Here is a 19,352-nt window from a genome sequence, read left to right on the forward strand (position 1 = left end):
GCTATGGAGAGGTGCAGAGGAGATTTACCAGGATGTTGTCCTGATTTGAAAATATGTCTTATGAGACAAGGTTAGCAGACCTAGGGCTTTTCTCCTTGCAGCAAAGAAGGATGAGAGGTGACTTAATAGAAGTCTACACAATTATAAGAGGCACAGATAAGGTAGACCACCTGCACCTTTTTCCCAGCACAGGAGAAGCAAACACCAGAGGACTTCTATACAAAGTGAATTGAGGAATGTTTAGGGGAAATGTCGGGGTAAGATTTTTTCACAGAAAGTAGTGGGTCCCTAGAATGCATTGCCAGAGGCTGGAACAATATGGGATTTAAGAGACTTTTAGACAGGCACATGGATGAAATAAAATGGAGGGTTATGAGGTAGGGAGGGTTTAGTTTTTTTGGGGATAGGTATTTGACTCAACATCATGGGCCAAAGAATCTGTACTGTCCTGTAATGTTCCATGTTCTAAAGTTGGGGAATTTAATACTGTATTCAGTTGCTTATTGTCACATATTCTGAGATAAGTGAAAAGCTTTATTTACATGCCATCCAGTGACCAAAAGACATAGAAGCAGAAATAGGCTATTCAGCCCATCGACTCTGCCCCGCTATTTATTCATGAACTGATCCATTTTCCCACTCAGCCCCACTGCCCAACCTTCTCCCCTTAACCTTTGATGCCCTGGTGAATCAAGAACCTATCAATTTCTGTCTTAATTACACACAATGACTTGTCTTCCACAACCGCTTGTGGTAACAAATTCCACAGATTCACAACTCTCTGGCTAAATAAATTCCTCCACATCTCTGTTCTATGTGGATGCCCTTCAATCCTGAAGTTGTGCCCTCCTGTCCTAGACTCTCCCACCAGGGGAAACAACCTTTCTACATCTGCTCTGTCCACCTGTGCTTGAGCACAGCAGGTAGTGCAATAATAAAAGGGGTGTTGTGCTACAAAGACAAAGGGCAAGGTTTAGATAATAGAACTTAAAACGGTGCAATGGCATCATCTATTAGGAGGTTCATTTATGAGTATGATAACACCAGGAAAGAAACTGTCCTTGAACCTGGAGATTTGTGTTCTCCCAGTGGAGTTTGCAGTCTGCAGCATACTCAGATGAAAGACAGTGTTGTTCCCTGAGCTTCCATTGGGACTTGTTGAAGGAATGCGGGAGGCCAGAGTGGGATGGGGACTTCAAGTAAGTGAGTAACTGGAAGCTCGCTGTCATTCCTCCACCATTCCTGTCCTGCGAACAGATCACCCAATCTTTGGTTGGGGAGGTCGAGAGGCAGTGTGGCCTGCACCGACCGACCAGATGGATAGCTTTAAATCCCCTTACTTAGGAAAGGAGATGATGCCATTGGAGGAAGTCCTGGTAAGATTCACAGAACTAATTCCTGGATATGCCTGTCCTATCCTGCACTCTTCATTATAGAGCCATACAGCACAGAACAGATCCTTTGTCCCAACTTGCCTATGCAACCCAATTTGCATTCTGGACTAGTCCCATTTCTCTGCATTTGAACTGTATCCATCTCAATCCTTCCTTTCCATATACCCATCTAAATGCATTTTGATTGCTGTAATTGTGTCCACTTCTACACCATCCTCTGGCAACTCGTTGCAGATATAGACCACCCTTTGAGAGGAAAAAGTTGCCTCTCCGGTCCCTCTTAAACCTTTCCCTTTTCACCTTAAACCTTTGCCCTCTAGTTGTACAATTGTCTACCCTGGGAAATGGACTCTGAACATTCATTTTATCCATGGAATTTTATAAACTTCTGTAAGGTCACCCCTCAGCCTCCTTCACTCCAGGGAATAAGTTTCATGCCTATCCAATCTCTGCATATAATTTCAGTCTCTTTTCCCAGTAACGTCACGGTGAATCCCTTTTGCACCCCTTCTGACTTATTAATATCCTTCCTATAACTAGGTGATGTGAACTGCACGCTGAGCTCCAAATGTGGTCTCACCATCAGAGTTGGAGATGGAAGTATGAAAGTGGTCCACACTGATGTGTCAAAGTTGATGAGGTGTTTCTGATGGTTAGTGGGAGAGTTGAACAAGGGGTTAGAGTCTTTTAAAGCTTAGGTGTGTAGCAACTTCTCACAGAGGATGGTGATTCTATGAGCTTCTCGCCGCTGAGAATGGTGGAGACTGGATCGATGGGACAAAGCAGAGCTAGATACTTTTTGAAAAGATGAAGGTATTGATGGTTTTGAGATGAGACCTGGAGTAAACTAGCTATGATCGTATTGAATGGTGCTTGTGTATAATGGTGCTTGTGTATAATATGTTCACGTGCCAGGGAGCCACTGCTGGTATCAGCAGGTGATGGCTTCAAGCAAAGTCAAGGAGAGCGGTGTAACTAGTCTGAGTGTTACTCTGCTCAGGATAAACCTCTTTTAAAACATGCTGAGGAAGGAAAGTTGACAGGATTTTAAAACAGAACGAAGGCAGGTGATCAGCAGGGAAATGATGGGCCGAGATTTGTTTATTGGTGGCAGGGGCTCAGGGATGAAGTGATGTCCATCTACCTGCGCAAGACGATAACCATTCAGCTTGCATGGGATTAGCAAACAGAGTGGGCAGAATGAGAGGGCTATTCAAACCTTGTTCTTAATAGCAAAACACAGAATATCTTAACGTAAATGCTCAGTAGCCTTGGTGCATCGCAGCCGTTTAGGTGGTGTGGAAGGTCATAGAGTTTTGGATTTAGCATTGGAACAGACCCTTCAGCCCACTGACTCACTGTTGACCATCATGGGCCCATGAACAATAATCCTGCATTCATTTTACTTTATCTTCAACTCTCCCAGATTCTACCATTAAACTGCCCACTAAAGGCTACACACACACCTATCATGGGAAGATTAGAGAGTACCAAGCCCCTTGGAGTTCACTTAACACGTGACCTATCGTGGATACACAACATCTCCTCGCTTGTCAGAAAGTCTACCGTCCACCATCACATAAACCTTCTGCAGGAGCTCTATTGAGAGCATCCTGGCCAGCTGCCTCTCAGCCTCTCAACATGGTACAGTTGCTACAGGGAAATGGATCAGGACCACAAGAGTGGCAGAGAGGATCACTGGAGTCTCATTCCCCCCCCCCCCCCACCATTGAGGTGATCTACTGGGATTGTTGTGTGAATAGGATGCACACAATCATTGAGGACCCCTACCACTCTGCACACAGTATCTTTCAGCTGCTCCCATCAGGGAAGAGATACAGGAGTATTGGAGCCAGCACCACCAGGCTGAATAACAGCTTCTTCCCATGGGCAGTGAGAATGATGAATGGCTATCCAAGACTCATATTTATGAAACAATATTTATTTGATTATATGAATACTTGCCCTGCATATGTACTGTTTGTCTTTGTGTGCTCTGTCTGGTTGCGTGTCTTGTGTGTTTTGCACCGAGGAACAGAGAGCGCTGTTTCATCAGGTTGTACTTGTGGAATCAGGTGATAAACACATTTGACTTGAATGTGTGAACTCCCCACAAACGGCACTGGAAGACAGGATTCAACACGGGGGGGTTTATGGGGTGGTGGGGGAGAATGGCATGTCTGTCTTCCTGACATGCTCAAATGTGGGAGGTCTGGGTTGTTTCCATCGTCAATTGTTTTCCCTTTCCTCCTCTCTGGAGACAACGAGGGATTAATTGGGTGGCATCTTCCTCTCTTTGCAGGTGGTGAATTTATTCAACGTGTTCATTACCTATGGTGACACTTTCCTTCCTACACCGAGCAGTTACGATGAACTTTACTATGAGATCATCCGAATGCACCAGGTCTTTGATAACTTGTATTCAATGGGTGAGTTTACATGCTTCTCTTTTGATTATTTGTCAATTTACATTTCTTTAACACCTCAGGATGTTCCAGAGTCCCTTGCAACCAGGGCAGTATTTTTGAGGGCAGTGATGGTTACTGTACTGATAAAAGAAGCACAGTAGTGGGAGTTTGGGAGAAGCTGCCAGCTGAAGTGGGGTATGCGGGCTCAATTTTCACATTTAAGAATAGTTTTGACGGGTGCATCAATGGAAGAGGTTCGGGGAGGAATGGTCTAAGTGCAGGTCGGTGGGATTAGGTAGAATAGTAGATCGGCACAGACTCCAAAGAGTCTGCTTCCTCTGCCATAATGTTCCATGATTCTGTGGTAAGGTCTAAATGTGCTACAGCACAGAAACATGCCATTCATCTCAACTCCTCCATGCTGACCAAGTTTCTTTCCAAATCCCCATTCCAATGTCTTCTTCCACATACCACTCTCTTGAGTGGGAAAAGCTGCCCCTAAGTTCCACTTTAAATCTTTCCCCTCTCACCATAAATCTTTGTCCTCCAGTTTTACGCTCCCCTACATAGGGATAAATACTGTGACCATTCTCTTTATCTATGACTCTCATTATTTTATAAACCTATAAAGGTTACAGGGAGAAGGCTGGGCAGTGGGGCTAAGTGGCAAAATGGATCTCTCCTCGACCTCCTGCACTCCAGATTTTTTTAAAAAACCCAAGATGCTCCTCATAACCTCCAGTCATGGAGGTTTCTAGTGATGGTTTTTGAGTGACACCTGGACCTCTCCTGAGATCTTTGTTTTACCTTGGAGGGTTCACAGTTTATTACCACACTGCAAGAAGGCTTCCATGGTGTTCCGTCACTGAGAGAGTTAATCTGGCTTGTTTGTGTGTATCAGGAGTTGGATTTGAACCTTCTGACTATATTGATTGGTGAGGGGATGGTTACAGAATCTGAAGAAAGGATTTGGTGCCACAGTGGTATGATAGGCACAGCCTCGTGTTTCCTTCACTCCCTACTTTTTGGGTTAGTCTCTGGCACAAGCCTCAATCCCTCCAATATCCTCCCGGGAATAACCCTCCTCAGACCCTCCTTAAAGATCTGTAACCACACTGATTTACCACAGCTTAAAACAAAAAAAAGAATACACTCGTTTCTTTCAGCACAGCATGAAGTTGACTTTCTTTTCATTATTCACGAGATACACATTGCATTCCTCAACTCCCCAAACATCACCCACTCTGATCTCATTGGCTCACTGCCAGATGGGTGATCCTGAGACTCACACTCTCCTCCTCCTGCATCTGAGGTTCATCACCTGTTTACTCACGCTTAAAGCACCTGTGCATGTGTGCTATTACCCCCACGTGTTGCTTCGCTTACGCCATCGGTGGTGGATGGCACCGCTCCCGATGAAGGCAAGTACGTGACTTCAACAGCTCCTTGGAAATCCTTCCTTCCAGTTTTTTGTGGAGGTGTGATGGGCATGGGGTTTTTCCCAGGTTCTAAGTCAATGTTACTTCTGTCCTAGTTTTGAGGCTCTCAACAAACAGTGGCCAATGGAAGGAGCCAGCCAGCAAGGTCACGCATGCACTAATCAACGTCAGGTAAGGAAGAGATGAGATTTTAAGGGCGTCCATTGACCGGTCAGGCTGAATGACCTCTTCTGAGGACATCTACAAGAGGTGTCTTCAGAAAGCAATCTCTATTCTCAAGGAACCCAACCACCCAGGGATATATGCCCTCTTCACCCTGCTACCATCGGGAAAAAGGTACAGGAGCCTGAAAAGTAGCACTCAGCGGCACAAAGACAGCTTCTTTCCCTCTGCCATCAAATTCCTGAATGATTAATGAACAACAGGCACTGCTTTACTTTGTCTTTCTCTTGCACTATTTTTATTTATTTTTTAAGATGGTTTATATAAATGTTTGCACTGTCCACAAACCAATGAATTTTAAGATGTGTTCATGATAATGAATTCTGAGAGCGAGGGTTTGTCTTCAGTCCCTTGTCCATGTATCCCTTCTCAACAGTCAGTGCATCTTATTTCCTTTGGAAATAGACATGGGTTTAGTAGACTGCTGCATTCTGGGAGCAGTGTACCAGTCAGTGTGCATGGAGGGGCTCTGCTGCATTCTGGGAGCAGTTTTCTAGCCTGTGTGCTCCGACACTGCTACATTCTAGGAGATGAACACTATTAGAGCGCCAATGCTTTAATTCATTCATTTTGTGACAGACAGTCTGACATTGTGAAAGAGCCGTTGGATTTGAATTTGGACTGAGGATGACAGACATGTCTGGTGACCAATGGTGATGGATACGGTGTTGGGTCTGTTTGCCGTGCTGTCAGTCAAACCAGTAACAGCAGATTCATGACCATGCATTAAAATGTGAGGTGATTTAATTTCCTGCGGTGTTTGTGTTTCGTCTGAGCTAAATTGTTGTGTAGGCGGTTGATTTGCAGGTTGCCAAAAGCCATTGAGAAATTGATCATGCCTTTTGCTGCACAGTTCCTCACTGAGCAGGGCTCATGATATATTCCGGCATATAACTCAGCACTGCCTAATGTGAACTGGCAAACTTGTTCAGGGAAATCACTGCATCTGCAGCAAAATCCACAATGGACATGTTCTGATGGAGTTGAATTCTTTATCAAACCTGGGCTGAGTAGGATGAAGGATGAATTCTGACCATAAGACTTTGAAGCAGATGTGGGCCATTTGGTCCATCAAGTTTACTTCACCATTCAATCATGAGCTGATCCATTCTCCCACTCACCTCCACTCCATGGCCTTCTCCCCATAACCTTTGATACCATGACTGTTCAGATACCTATCAATCTCTGCCATAAATGCACCCAACAACCTCCTGATGCTACCACACAATCTCTCTGCAGCATAGGGTGCACTTCAACCCAGACTGCAGCTGTCCTCACTGTACCAGTTGTCTGGCCGAATTCAGTCTTGTCCCTTGATCCTGCTCCCCTGCCAATATGTTCCTGATCAAGCATTTCTCCAGATCTCTTCAATAAGTTACTCACATATTTGTTTCCATTAACCATTCAGATTCTTCAACCCAGCACCCAGGTCAGTATAATGTTTGTCCTCTGGTTTACCCCCCCTAGACCTTTCTGCCTCTGGACACTGTTTTAAACAGCCATTCTCAACCTTTGATTTTTGGTTCCTTAGGTCCCTGCTGAAAGTTTATGGGCCCCCTTCCCTGTGAAGTTTAGTTGGTTTCTTCCTTACATCTCCTACTGACTACTTAAGAACATTTGATGATTTCAGTCCGTTCAGCCCCCCCCCCCCCCTTTTAAATGTACTGAGGCCTCCCCCTTGAGAATGGCTGGTTTAAAGCATGTCAAGGGCATCTTGGGAACCTACCAATGCCTCACGTCACACAACAGAAATTTGATAGTTTGTTGAGATTTATTTTGTTGCCTTAGCTTCTCCAGGATGAATTTGTGCACTCAGAACAGGAAATATGGACATTTTCGTCGCAGGTGGGAGAGAGGGGCATTTGGAGCCCGTGGGACAAGCCTATTCGACGGAGAATCAATCGTACAGTGGCAGCTTTTGTCTTGTGCCTTTGAGGCCCGGCAGCTTTGAGTCATCGATTCCTGTGCAGAATCACTTCATAAATCTTGCATTGTGAACATGATTAAAATTAAATCCTTCAGTAGCTCAGGATAGTGCTTTAGTTATCAGATTTCTGCATGAAAGTTAATTCAGCACCTTGCTCCATGTTATTTATGGCTATTGTGAATAATATAAATCGGAAAGCAATCCACTCTTAAGTCTTGATACCACTAATTGTGCATGATGCTTGCAAGCTCATTAATTTTACCTTCATCTCTGAATGCCCAATCTGCTGAAGTTGGTCATTTGAAATCCAAGCAAACTGCTGGAAGCGCATGGCAGGGCAGGCAGCATCTGTTGAAACAGAACCATTTCAGGTGACATGAGGATTGTAGACTCTGGAATCTAGATCAGAAAGCAATCAACTGGAGGGACTCAGTGGGTCTGACAGCAAACCTCCTGAGTACCTTCAGCAGTTTATCTTTAGATTCTGGACCCTTTATCAGAACATTCCTACACTGAATTGTCACCCTTTTCTCTCTTTGCACATGCTGTCACATTTGCTGAGTCTTTTCAGTATTTTCTCTGTTTTTAAAGACAGAGGAGCAGAAATAGGCCATTTAGCCCATCGAGTCTGCCCCACCATTTAATCATGAGCTGATCCATTTTCCCACTCAGCCCCACCTCCTGGCCTCTTCCCCATAACCTTTGATTCCCTGGCTAATCAAGAATCTATCAATCTCTACCTTAAATACACCCAAAGACCTGACCTCCACAACCGCCTGTGGCAACATATTCCACAGATGCGCCACCCTCTGGCTGAATGTAAGAGTACATCTTTATTTGTCTTAACCTGGGTCGTACTATTGACCACAATAGATGTTAAGGAGAGTTTCTTTGGACACTATTATTCTTTATAATTAATTAGTGATGAAGTAAGGCTTTAAAGATTATATAGGAGGGTGAGATGGAATATGAAGGGTATGTTGAATGAGAGGAAAGATTAGGCGCCATGGTGGACTGGTGAGATGTATGGGGCTGAGCAGAAATGTGAACAGGTTGGGCAGCTCATTGAAGGACATGGGAGAGTCACGACTGGTTGACATTTAACTGGTACAGGGAGAGAGGGCTGATTGCTCTCGTCCCTGCCCTCCTGGAGGGGTGTCCCTCTGGTTCCTGCCCTTTTCAAGGGGCTGCCTGCCCTCCTCGAGGGGCCAACTGCATCTCTAGACCCTGCCCTTCTTGAGGGGCTAAATGCCCTCCAGCCCCTGCCCTCTTTGAGGGGCTGCCTGGCCTCTACTCCCTTCCCTCAATGCCTTTCCAGTCTAGACCCATTGCCCAAGTGGGTCTCATAGCCCTGTTGGTAGATACTTTTTGGTGTCATATCCAAGTACATCACCATTCATTGATAGTTTTTGAGAGAATGATATGTAAAACATTCATAAGAACATAAAGAAATAGGAGCAGGAGTCGGCCATCCAGCCCATTGAACCTGCTCTCCCATTCAGTGAGATCATGGCCGATCTGATAATAGGCTCATCTACCCACCTATTCACCATATCTCTTAATTCCCTTACTATATAGAAATCTATCTAACCTTGACTTACATATATTTACTGAGGAACTGCTTGAATGGACAACAAATTCCACAGATTCACCACCCTCTGGGAAAATCAGTTCCTCCTCATCTCTGTCCTAAATCTACTAATCTGAATCTTGAGGCTATGTCCCCTAGTTCTGGTCTCCCCCACCAATGTAAACAATTTACCTACCTCAATCTTATCTATGCTCTAATAATTTTATATGTTGCGTAAGATCCCCTCCCATTCTTCTAAATTCTAGCGATTACAGTCCTAAACGACCAATCTCTCCTCAAAAGCCAACCCCTTCATCCCTGCAATCAACCTGGTGAATATTCTCTCCACCGGCTCCAAAGCCAGTACATCCTTCCTCAAGTAAGGAGACCAGAACTGCACACAGTACTTCAGATACGGTCTCACCAGTACCCTGTATAGTTGCAGCATAACCTCCCTGCTCCTAAACTCAATCCCTCTAACAATGAAGGCCAACATTCCATATGCCTTCTTGATAGCCTGCTGCATCTGCAACCTGCTACATTTCCACACACACTGTCTTTTAAAGGCAGGATCTGCTGCTGCCCTGTCACATCAGAAGGGGCAGGATGAAATCAAAGTTCATCTTCTTCATGTATGACTGTAAGCATCACTGTTAAGGTCAAATCTCAGCAACCAGCTGCTCCACTTCTGAAAGTCGTGCCCAACAAGATGGCCCTTAGTAGATGGCTGGCAACGTCATGTAAGCCATTTCAAGGAACATACTGTAATTATCTGGGTCACATTTCTTCTGCCTTTGAATCCGCGACATTGTCTGAATCCTGCTGCTTTGTTTGCACGCTGAGTTACATGCCTGATGTCCCGCTGTGGTTTGCAGCAAATTCATCTCTCCTTCATAAATAAATCTGGTTTTAATATCCCTATCAGGCTTCCTCAGTCTTCAGCTAGGCATTACAGCTCTCAAGCAGGAGTGCATATCATGGGAAGATGGGGAAGATACTGTTTTCAACCCTATAGGTTCCATGGCACAGTGGCTGATGAGGCACTTGGTCTGATTGTTGACCCATTAGTTTTAGAGGGTGCTGATGTTATGTAAATGGAAGGGGGGAATAGCTCTGAGCAAGTTCATAGCCACGGAAGCACAGCCTCTGCACTGAGAGAAACTTGGCACTGATGATGAAAGGCCAACACCACAACAAACCACAGCAAGAGGTGATCGCGGCTCACGCTGTTACGCAAACCCCCTCCCAACTCCTCCAACGACTCCATCTACATTTGCTGCTGCCATGGAAAAGCAGCCGATATGTTACTCATCCCACCCTGGCCACACTCCCTCCTGCCTCCTCTCGTCCCATCAGAAAGAAGATTCTTGAATGCGAGATCACATGCCGCCAGATTTGAGGACATCTTTCCCACTGCTGTCAGGCTCCTGAATGAACCATGCACTAATACAATAATGTTGCACTTGCTCCATTCTGACTCTGCATTGTACTTGGGTTGACTTTCTGGATAGCACACAAAACTGTACCTTGGTGCAGGTGACTGCAGATTTGAACTTGAACTTAAGATGCACAGAATATGGTAAAATGAACTGAGTTACAGGGAAAGGTTAAACCGGTTAGGAGATTATTCCCTGGAGCTTAGAAGAATGAGGGGAGATTTGATAGAGGTATTTAAAATTGTGATGGGTATAGAAACAGTAAATATCGATAGGCTTTTTCCTCTGAGGGTAGGTGAGATACAAACCAGAGGATATGGGTTAAAGGTGAAAGGGAAAATGTTTAGGTGGGACATTAGGGGGAATTTCTTCACACAGAGCAGTGGGAGTGTGGAACGAGCTGCCAGCTGAAGTGGTGAATGCAGATTCAATTTTAACATTTAAGAAGAATTTGGACAGGTACATGGATGGCATGGGGGATGAAGGGCTATGGACAGTGCAGCTTGTGGAACTAGGCAGAAAAATGGTTCAGCACAGACTAGAAGGGCTGAGGGGCCTGTTCTGTGCTGTACTGTTCTATGGTTCTAAGTGTGAATTACTGGTACATTGTTTGAAACATAGCAATTAATTTTACCCATAATGAACAAATGTTTTGCACAGTGTGCTAGCAATCAGACTTGCAGTGGAGCAAACAGTATAGTCTTGATGTGTTTAAGAAATAGAAGAAGAAACCTTATTTTGTGTTTGAATATAAATGAAGAGAGTTAAGTCAGTTCACGAGGTTGTAAGTCGTGGATGTGGGGAGTAAGATCCCTTCTGCAGATGCCTTGAGAAATATCTTCCCCTTTGTTTCTGAATGACCTCATGTACACATCATTTAACAGGACTTCCTCTCCCAAAGACTCTTGTGGTTCAAGTCCCTCATTACGATCTTTAATGTAGCTTCTCTCTCCCAGTCCTATTCTGAGAGAGTGCTGCTCTGTCATAAATGCCATATTTCAGGTGTGTTAAGATCCAAGGTCCAATAGCGTTACTCAAAGAATGAGGGAGCTATCCTTGATGAACTGGAGCTAATATTATGCAACCATTCCAACAAAGTGTCATCATGTGGTTGTGAATAGGTTCTTGCTCTGGGTAAAATTAACGACTTTACTTTGCACAGTACACCAGTAATCACACTTGAAAACTGCTTAACTCGCAGGTAACAAAATCTGCAGACACTGGGGTCGAGTGGAATGCACAAAAGTGCTGGCGAAGCTCAGCTGGTCACGCAGCATCCACAAAAAGCAAAAGGCATTTGACGTTTCGGTCCTGAGCCCTTCATTCATTGAGAACAGATTATGGCAACAGTTTAATGAATGGTTGGGTACTTTGGCCCATCCAGAGATATTTGTTTTGTTCACAAGTCCTATTAAGTTGGCTTCCAGAAGAGTGATACTGTGCTTATTTCGCCCTTCCTTGTCTATTAATCATTTGCACTTGAAATGCAAAGAACAGTTGTTTCTTTCTCGAGAGTCAGGATGAGGACAGAAGGAAGTAGTTGATTTTGTGTGGCCTTTTTCGTAACTCTAGGACCTCCTAAAGCTGCTCTGCAGCTGGTGTAGGAGTTATTGAAAACATAGGTTGCGGCTGTGATGATGGTTGATGTTGTAAGTAAATAGTGGCCATTATTGAACATTTTTGACAATAAGCAGGTAATCCTTATTTGCCCATATATAACGAGAATAAGAGTTTATTGTCATACCCATAAGTACACTGCACAGATGCACTATCATTCTTGTTTGCTGCAGCGACACGGGTATACAAAATACACTAAAGCAATAAGTATAAATTAAATTGCCACACGAGAGTAAAAAAATAAAATCAACTAAATATTCGCAATTGCAGTAAGTGCAGAAAAGTGTAATGTTAAGTCTCACTGGTTACAAAGTGCATATTTTTCTTGTTTAATGACATTAAGAAGTGTTTTGAAAACAAATTTATGGTTTTATTTTTTTTAAAATGCCACCAATGAGATCTAATTTAAAAACTTTTTTCAGTGTTAAAAATTAATTTCAGTTTTTTACACTTGTCAGTTTAAATTGCTAAAAGGGGCTGTTCTCTCTTTCAGAGCCATCATTAACCATTTTAACCCCAAGATAGAGTCTTACGCAGCAGTCAATCACATCTCGCAGCTCTCCGAAGATCAGGTAGGTGGCCCTGATCCATAACCATGTAGCCGTTTACAGCACGGAAACAGGCCATGTCGGCCCTTCAAGTCCGTACCTGTTCACTTGAACAGCTCCACTAGCTCCTCCGCAAACTCCTGAGGAAGTAGATCTAATCAAAATTTTGACCACTGTTAAAGCTTTGTTATTAACGCACTAATTCTAATGTTGAAGTTGTCTTGCTCATTGTGGATTCCACTGCCTGAGTAAATAGACTTCCCTGTCAAATTCTTCAGTCATTAATAACGTCAACCTGCCATGCTGATTTTTTAAAAATAAGCCTTTATGATCCATCTCTTTTGCTTCATGAACTGATTCTGAGTGTACTTGTGCTTCATTTTACTTCCTTCCCTCGAAGGTTCCAGCAGGTTAGTTCATTGGTGGGTTTCTCAGCACATAATCGGTGAGATTCCCCATAGCCCTCCAGGGACATCGCAATCTGCTGTGGCATTCAAGAATCGTCAGCAGAACTTGGGACGTCTTTAAAAAAAACCCATTACGGTCAGATACCCTTCACACATTGATCCAAACGTAAGCTGTGGCCAGAGCAGTTAGGCAATGTTATTTTTCCAATTACACTGGACAATTTTTTTTAGGTTTGCTTCCTGAAAAAAAATTGGGGATTGTGATAGACAACTTCAAGCTGAACACAAAGATGATTTTAGATTTGCTGTTTCACATAAGAAGTTGGAGAAACATTAAATTAATTTTTAATGAATTTAGCATGTTTCATCGCATAATGATGCTGACACATTGCACTATTTTAATTGACCTAAACATATTTTGTTGCTGATTTTCATTTGCACTCAGCATCTGATGCCTCTCGTGTCTGTCCAAAAATAATCAGCCAGAATTGATGGATTCCAGTTGCCCTGATACAGCTTTTCCATCGTTAGAGTGTCTTAGTGAAACGTTTCACCATGTTTGACACTGACTGCACCAGGATCAGCAGGGGAGAAGTCCAAGTGCGAACGCAGAAAATGAATTTTCAATGACACGCTGCACTTCATGGTTTTGTCTACTTGAAGCAGATTTAAAATATGACAAGAAATCACAGAAATAGGTGATACTGTATCTTTCAACAGCCCAAAATCCATAAAATACACCCAAAAGTGTTCAAAAAGCAAAATCTTTGTTGTCCAGTATTATGGTTCTTGAAGGGAATAGCACTGCTTCTTCCCCCTTGACATCTACAAAGAACATCGAACATTACAGCACAGTACAGGTTCTTCGGCCCACAATTCTGTGTCAACCTATGTAAACCTACTCAACAATCTAACCCTTCCCAACCTAACACCCATAACCTTCTATTTTTCTTGCATCCATATGCTTGTCTAAGACTCTTTTAAATGTCCCTATTGTACTAGCCTCAACCACCACCCCTGGCAATGCATTCCAGCGACCCTCTAATCTGTTTGTATAAAAAAACAAACCTAACCCTAAGCACCTTCCTCCCCTCACCTTACACAGATGTTTGCACTTCTGTTCAGCTGGGGGCAGATATTTCTATTCTTCCTGTACAGGGGATAGCTGCCAATATTTCACCAAGCATTCAATGCTACGCTCGGTGGGTTTAACAGAGGCTATCTGTTTGAAAGCTTGTTTTGCTGCCTGCAGTCACCTCTAGTCTGCTGCAGGAGAACACGTGAGCTATTTGTATTTTTATCTCAATTCATCCACTACTGTGGGAAGGTTAAATCAGGTCAAGTGCTTTGTCTTGGCTGGAACTGGATTGGCAGCCTCTGATTGCATGCAGGACCAGCAAGTGACCAAGGATCCATGCATTATATGTGTCAGAATTCCAATGGCACAGAAACCTGCCATTTGGCCCAACCAGTCTATTCTGGCCTTTATACCCCACTGGAATCTCCAGTTTATTGTCACGAACATGTGTCATGAAATCTGTTGTTTTGCAACAACTTTATTATATATTAAAGATGCAAAAATTGTAATAAATGGCATTTCTGGTAATGCACTATTTTTTTTAAAAGTAGTGCAAAAGAAGACAAAGATGTGAGGTAGTGTCTGTGGTTCATGCTCCATTCAGAAATCTGATGGCAGAGGGAAATTAGCTGTTTTTGAACTGCTGGGTGCTCATCTTCAGGCTCCTGTAGCTCCTTCCTGATGGTTGCATTGAGAAGAGGCCATGGCCTTGTGGCGAGGGTCTTTCTTGAGGCACCACCTCTTGTAGATGTCCTTAATGGAGTGAACACTGATGCTTATGATGGTGCTGGTGGCCGAGTTCACAACCCTCTGTAGCCTTTCCCATCTCAGATTTTTGTCCAGTCTCCTCTTAAATGCATCTCCGCTGTTAACGTCAACCACTCCGCTGTTAACAGCACTTATACTGAATTGTCCATTGGATTTGTTGGTGACCATCTTCCCTACAACTATTTCTTATCAAACCCTTCCAATATCTTAAAGATCTCTGTTGGTCGTCACTCTGTGTGTGTTCATTCTTTCCTAATATATTATCCCACTAAGTCTTGGAGCATGGGTGCAAGATGAAGGATTTAAAAGGGAAAGGAGACAATTTTTTTTACATGAAGGATGATGGGTATATGGAACAAAGTGGCAGAGGTGAATACCATTATTTTTTAAAAAAAAAACATTTGGCTTGGTACATGCTTAGGAAAGGTTGAGGAGGATGTGGGCCAAATGAAGGCACTGGAACTAGGTCAAGTAGTAATTTGGTCAGTATAGGTGTGTTGGTCTAAAGGGCCTTCCTGATTCTGTATTCTCCCCATTATCCCCTCGTACATTACTGGGCTCCTCTTCAATATTGTGTTCAATCTGGTATTATCCATAACTTTAGAGATTGTGTTCTTGATTTCAAAGGATAAATCAATGAAAGCATCCTATCTGCGCCCCTCAATGTGCGACACAGAACTGATTTGCTTAGGTCTGCAAGAGACGTCAGAGGATTGTGAATGCAGCTAAGTTAGTCAGGCACACACACCTCTCTCCGCTCCATCGGTTTCATCCATAACTCCTGCTGCCTTAGAAAATTAACAAACATGTTAAAAGGTTCATCCCACCCTAGCCACATTCTCTTCAACCCCTCCCCCCCTCCCCAACCAGGAAGATTCATGAGTGTGAGATCACCCACCTCCAGATTCAAGGGCAGTTTTCTTTCCCTGGTGGGAAATAAAAATTATGAACATCAAAATAGTAAATTTATGCTCCTTTGCTCTGTACAAATTCCTTTCTGTAATACACTTTTGTACTGTCTTCTTGTACTATGAATGAGATGTCTAATGGGCTGCTCACAAAACAACCTCTTTCACTACATCTTAGTACATATAACAAAAAATATGATCTTGAACTTGAAAATTGCGAAGAGTAATGGTGCAATACAGGCAGTGCTTGCAGTTCACCATGCAATGTGACTGATCCCCAGAGTTTTCAAACTCCTCAGAGCTACCCATGAGTATTGAGTGTTTTACCTTTCCTGTCACATCCTGAATAACTTTTAATTCAGAAATGTCTTCACTGGTTTTCTGTCCCCAATGTGCTGATTGCACTGATTCTTCCCTTCCATTCCCAACGGATGGGGAGAATTCCCAGCTTTTCACAAAAGGCTCCAGTGGTTGGGGTCTCAGTTTAATCTCTGAGGTCAGCACTTGCAAGCTGTTGGCCTTGATGCCCTGTTGAAATGTTTGCAATTTGTATGCCTCCTCCATTCATTCAGCCTGAATGAGTGAAGTCACATCTTTGAAGGATGGTGTGCTCTCTGCAGTAGTTTCCACAGAGGCAGAATAAATTAAACAGTGACTGCATTGATCTCTAATAGATTTTTAGCACAATTGCATCCTATCCCCATGGTATGAGGCTACAGCATGTTTATACCTTAGGGGTATAAGCTCTGCATTGCTGGAATAAAGTTGCCTTTTGCATTTGTATCAATGTACAAAATGACAACATATTGAAACAACCTTTTGCACAGTAAATTGTTTAAAGGTACTTTCTAGGAGCACTGGGGTTCAATCCAGTCCCTGCTGCCTGTGTGGAGTTTGCCTGTGATCACGTTAGCTTCATCTGCATGCTCTAGTTTCCTCCCCCACCCCAAAAAAGGTGTATAATTCTGGGATGATTGGGCACAATCAATTGCCCTTGGAGTGGAGATGAGAATTTGGTAGGATTGTGGGAATCTGGGAAAATAAAATGGGATCAGGATAGGATTGATTGTAGATCGACAATTGATGGTTGGTGCAGACTCACTGGGCTGGAGGACTTTTTTTCTCAGACGTTCTCTGTGACTGTAACTAAAAATTTATCAGTAAGCCACATCTGGACATGTCAGGAGAGGTTGTTCAAGAATTGCAGAACTGATGTAAAAGAGGAGAGATCGATGACAATGGTTGGTGTGCAACTTCAAGACACTAGGGCCTTGCAGCTGAAGCGAATCAAGGCCAAGACTGTAAAGGGATCAATCAATACACCGGTGACAGCATCTGCTGCTAATGTGGCTGAATTTTAATGTTTGATTTTGATATTCTTTGGCTTGGCTTCGCGGACGAAGATTTATGGAGGGGGTAAAAGTCCACGTCAGCTGCAGGCTCGTTTGTGGCTGACAAGTCCGATGCGGGACAGGCAGACACGGTTGCAGCGGCTGCAGGGGAAAATTGGTGGGTTGGGGTTGGGTGTTGGGTTTTTCCTCCTTTGCCTTTTGTCAGTGAGGTGATATACAGCATTTAAACAGGCCCTTCTGGCCCATAAATCCTTGCCGCCCAAAATGTCCCAATTAATCGACAAATCCCATACGTTCTGAAGGGTGGGAGAAAATCCATGAAAGCAAAGGAAGAACGTACCAACTCCTGACAGACAGCACCCGTTTCAAACCCAGGTCACTGGTGCTGTAATAACGCTGCACTAACTGCTGCACAAAATGTCTCCAGGGCTGGGATTGCCAGCTGTGTTATTGGATGCTGCTTCTAAGTAGCTCGCTTTGTAATGGGTGGCTTATTTCCCCTTGAAATTAACAGTGTGGCAAATGTTGTAAATTTCCTGACCAAAGCCTTTGGCTTTATAAAGAAGAATGCATCAGTGCCAAAGCACTAATTACTGACATCTTCAACCTGTTTGATGAAAACAGCCAAAGTGGAGTGAGTGATCTTAAATTGGGGGAATGTCTCAACTCCCACTGCCCATCCTGGTCCTTATGCCCACCCACTGACCAGCCCAGTCCAGTAGTTGCAGCAGTTCATTGCAGAGTTGATCAAGAGAGGAGGAGCACAAGATGACAGACGTTGCAGATTTGGACTTTTAAACGACCGTGCAGATGTGTCAGTGGAGCCGTGGTGTGTTAGGACATGGATGAATGTTCTGAATGAGGGGCAGAGCTGGGAGATGTCACTATGGAATAGGTGGTGTGAGTAATTTTGCTCACCTGTGGCTGGGACTGTCTTCCTGGAGAGGAGCCGGAGGGGAGTCCTTAAAAGAGGGTTATTAAATCATGAAGGGCAGGGGTAAGATTGATGGTCACAGACTTATTCCCCAGAGTCAGGGAATCTAAAAGTCGAGGGAAAAGATTTAAGGTAAGAAGTGAAAGATTTAATAGGGCAGGTTTTTCCACACAGAGTGGTGGGTCAATGGATCAATCTGCCAGAGGGACTTTTGAAAGATATTTGGGCAGAAAAGATTGGCAGAGACAAGTTGGACAGAAAGGCCAGTTTTTGTGTTGTGTGAACACAAACTGCTGGAGAAACCTGCAGCTCAGGCAGTACAGACTCACTGAGTTCCTCCAGCATATAGTGTTTCAGCATCTGCAGTCTCCTATGCTGTGCATCTCCGTGGTTGAGTTCATCTGGGGTTCTGTAAAAAGTAAGACCTCATCAGACTGTTTGTTGATTGTTGGCAGGATTCTTAACAGTGTGGAAGAGCAGAGGGACCTTTTGGACCAAATCCATAGATCGCTCAAGGTTGCCACACAGGTTGATAGCATAGTTGGTAGACCCCGACTTACAAAAAGGTTCAGTTCCGGGACTCACATCATAAGTTGAAATGATCATGTCAGGGTCTACGTCTACAGATAAAAATAAACATACTGTGACAATCTTATGATGCATTCCTGGAATAAGCCACATAAAAATAATGGAAACCAGAGTTCAGACACAGGTCGGCCAGGGCAACGGGAGCTCAGATGTGCAGATGGCCACAGAGAAGACCTATGGTCAGGAGCTCGGATGCAAGGGCAGTTGGATCCCCACGGCCATGCTGTCACGGCAACCGAGAACTCCACAGTACCGAGAAGGCTACAGGCAACTCGTTGGAGGAAGGCATGCTCAACATTCCTCTCCTTCCCGCCGCCTGATCTACCCCCCATTTTTGGTGGGGCAGCGAGCAAGATGACTGCTCTTGACACCCCCGCTCCTTCACTCACAATCTTCTCCTCGCGGTGCTGGGTAACTAGGGGCAGTGGCATCACCTCACAACCTATGTTGTGATTTGGAACACATGTGCAGATTGCCATCGCTTTCACTCCCTCCCCAGTATCGGCATGTGTTCCAAATCACCTTTTTTAAAATAAAAATGGCATTGGGTCCGTCAAAACCCGTATCTTTGACCTTACTACAAGAGGAGCATGGAAATGATGATGTTTGGGGGGTGGGGGTGGTGGGAAGTGATCTGCATGCGCTGATTGGATGGAAGCGTTTCCTTCAGAGAAGGAAAAGCCACCACTTAATACAAGTAGAACCCGATTTAACTTTATTCATAATGGATTCTGTTTATCGTAACTTCGGAAATTG

General features: G+C 43.9%; 1 protein-coding gene across 8 annotated transcripts in view; it reads left to right on the forward strand.

The window, feature by feature from the left end:
• The window catches only part of armh3 (armadillo like helical domain containing 3), a 156,057-nt gene that overhangs the window by 84,490 nt on the left and 52,215 nt on the right, over window positions 1-19,352 (forward strand). For 7 of the 8 annotated variants that reach the window (XM_069900227.1, XM_069900223.1, XM_069900225.1 and 4 more), the window contains 3 exons: window positions 3,697-3,823; window positions 5,337-5,412; window positions 12,507-12,585. In XM_069900227.1, coding sequence (XP_069756328.1) covers window positions 3,697-3,823; window positions 5,337-5,412; window positions 12,507-12,585 — 282 coding nt within the window. The remainder of the gene's footprint in view (window positions 1-3,696; window positions 3,824-5,336; window positions 5,413-12,506; window positions 12,586-19,352) is intronic. The other variant, XM_069900230.1, reaches the window with a different exon arrangement.

The sequence above is a fragment of the Narcine bancroftii genome, chromosome 10 (genome assembly GCF_036971445.1).
Source record: "Narcine bancroftii isolate sNarBan1 chromosome 10, sNarBan1.hap1, whole genome shotgun sequence".
NCBI classification, from domain to species: Eukaryota; Metazoa; Chordata; class Chondrichthyes; order Torpediniformes; family Narcinidae; genus Narcine; species Narcine bancroftii.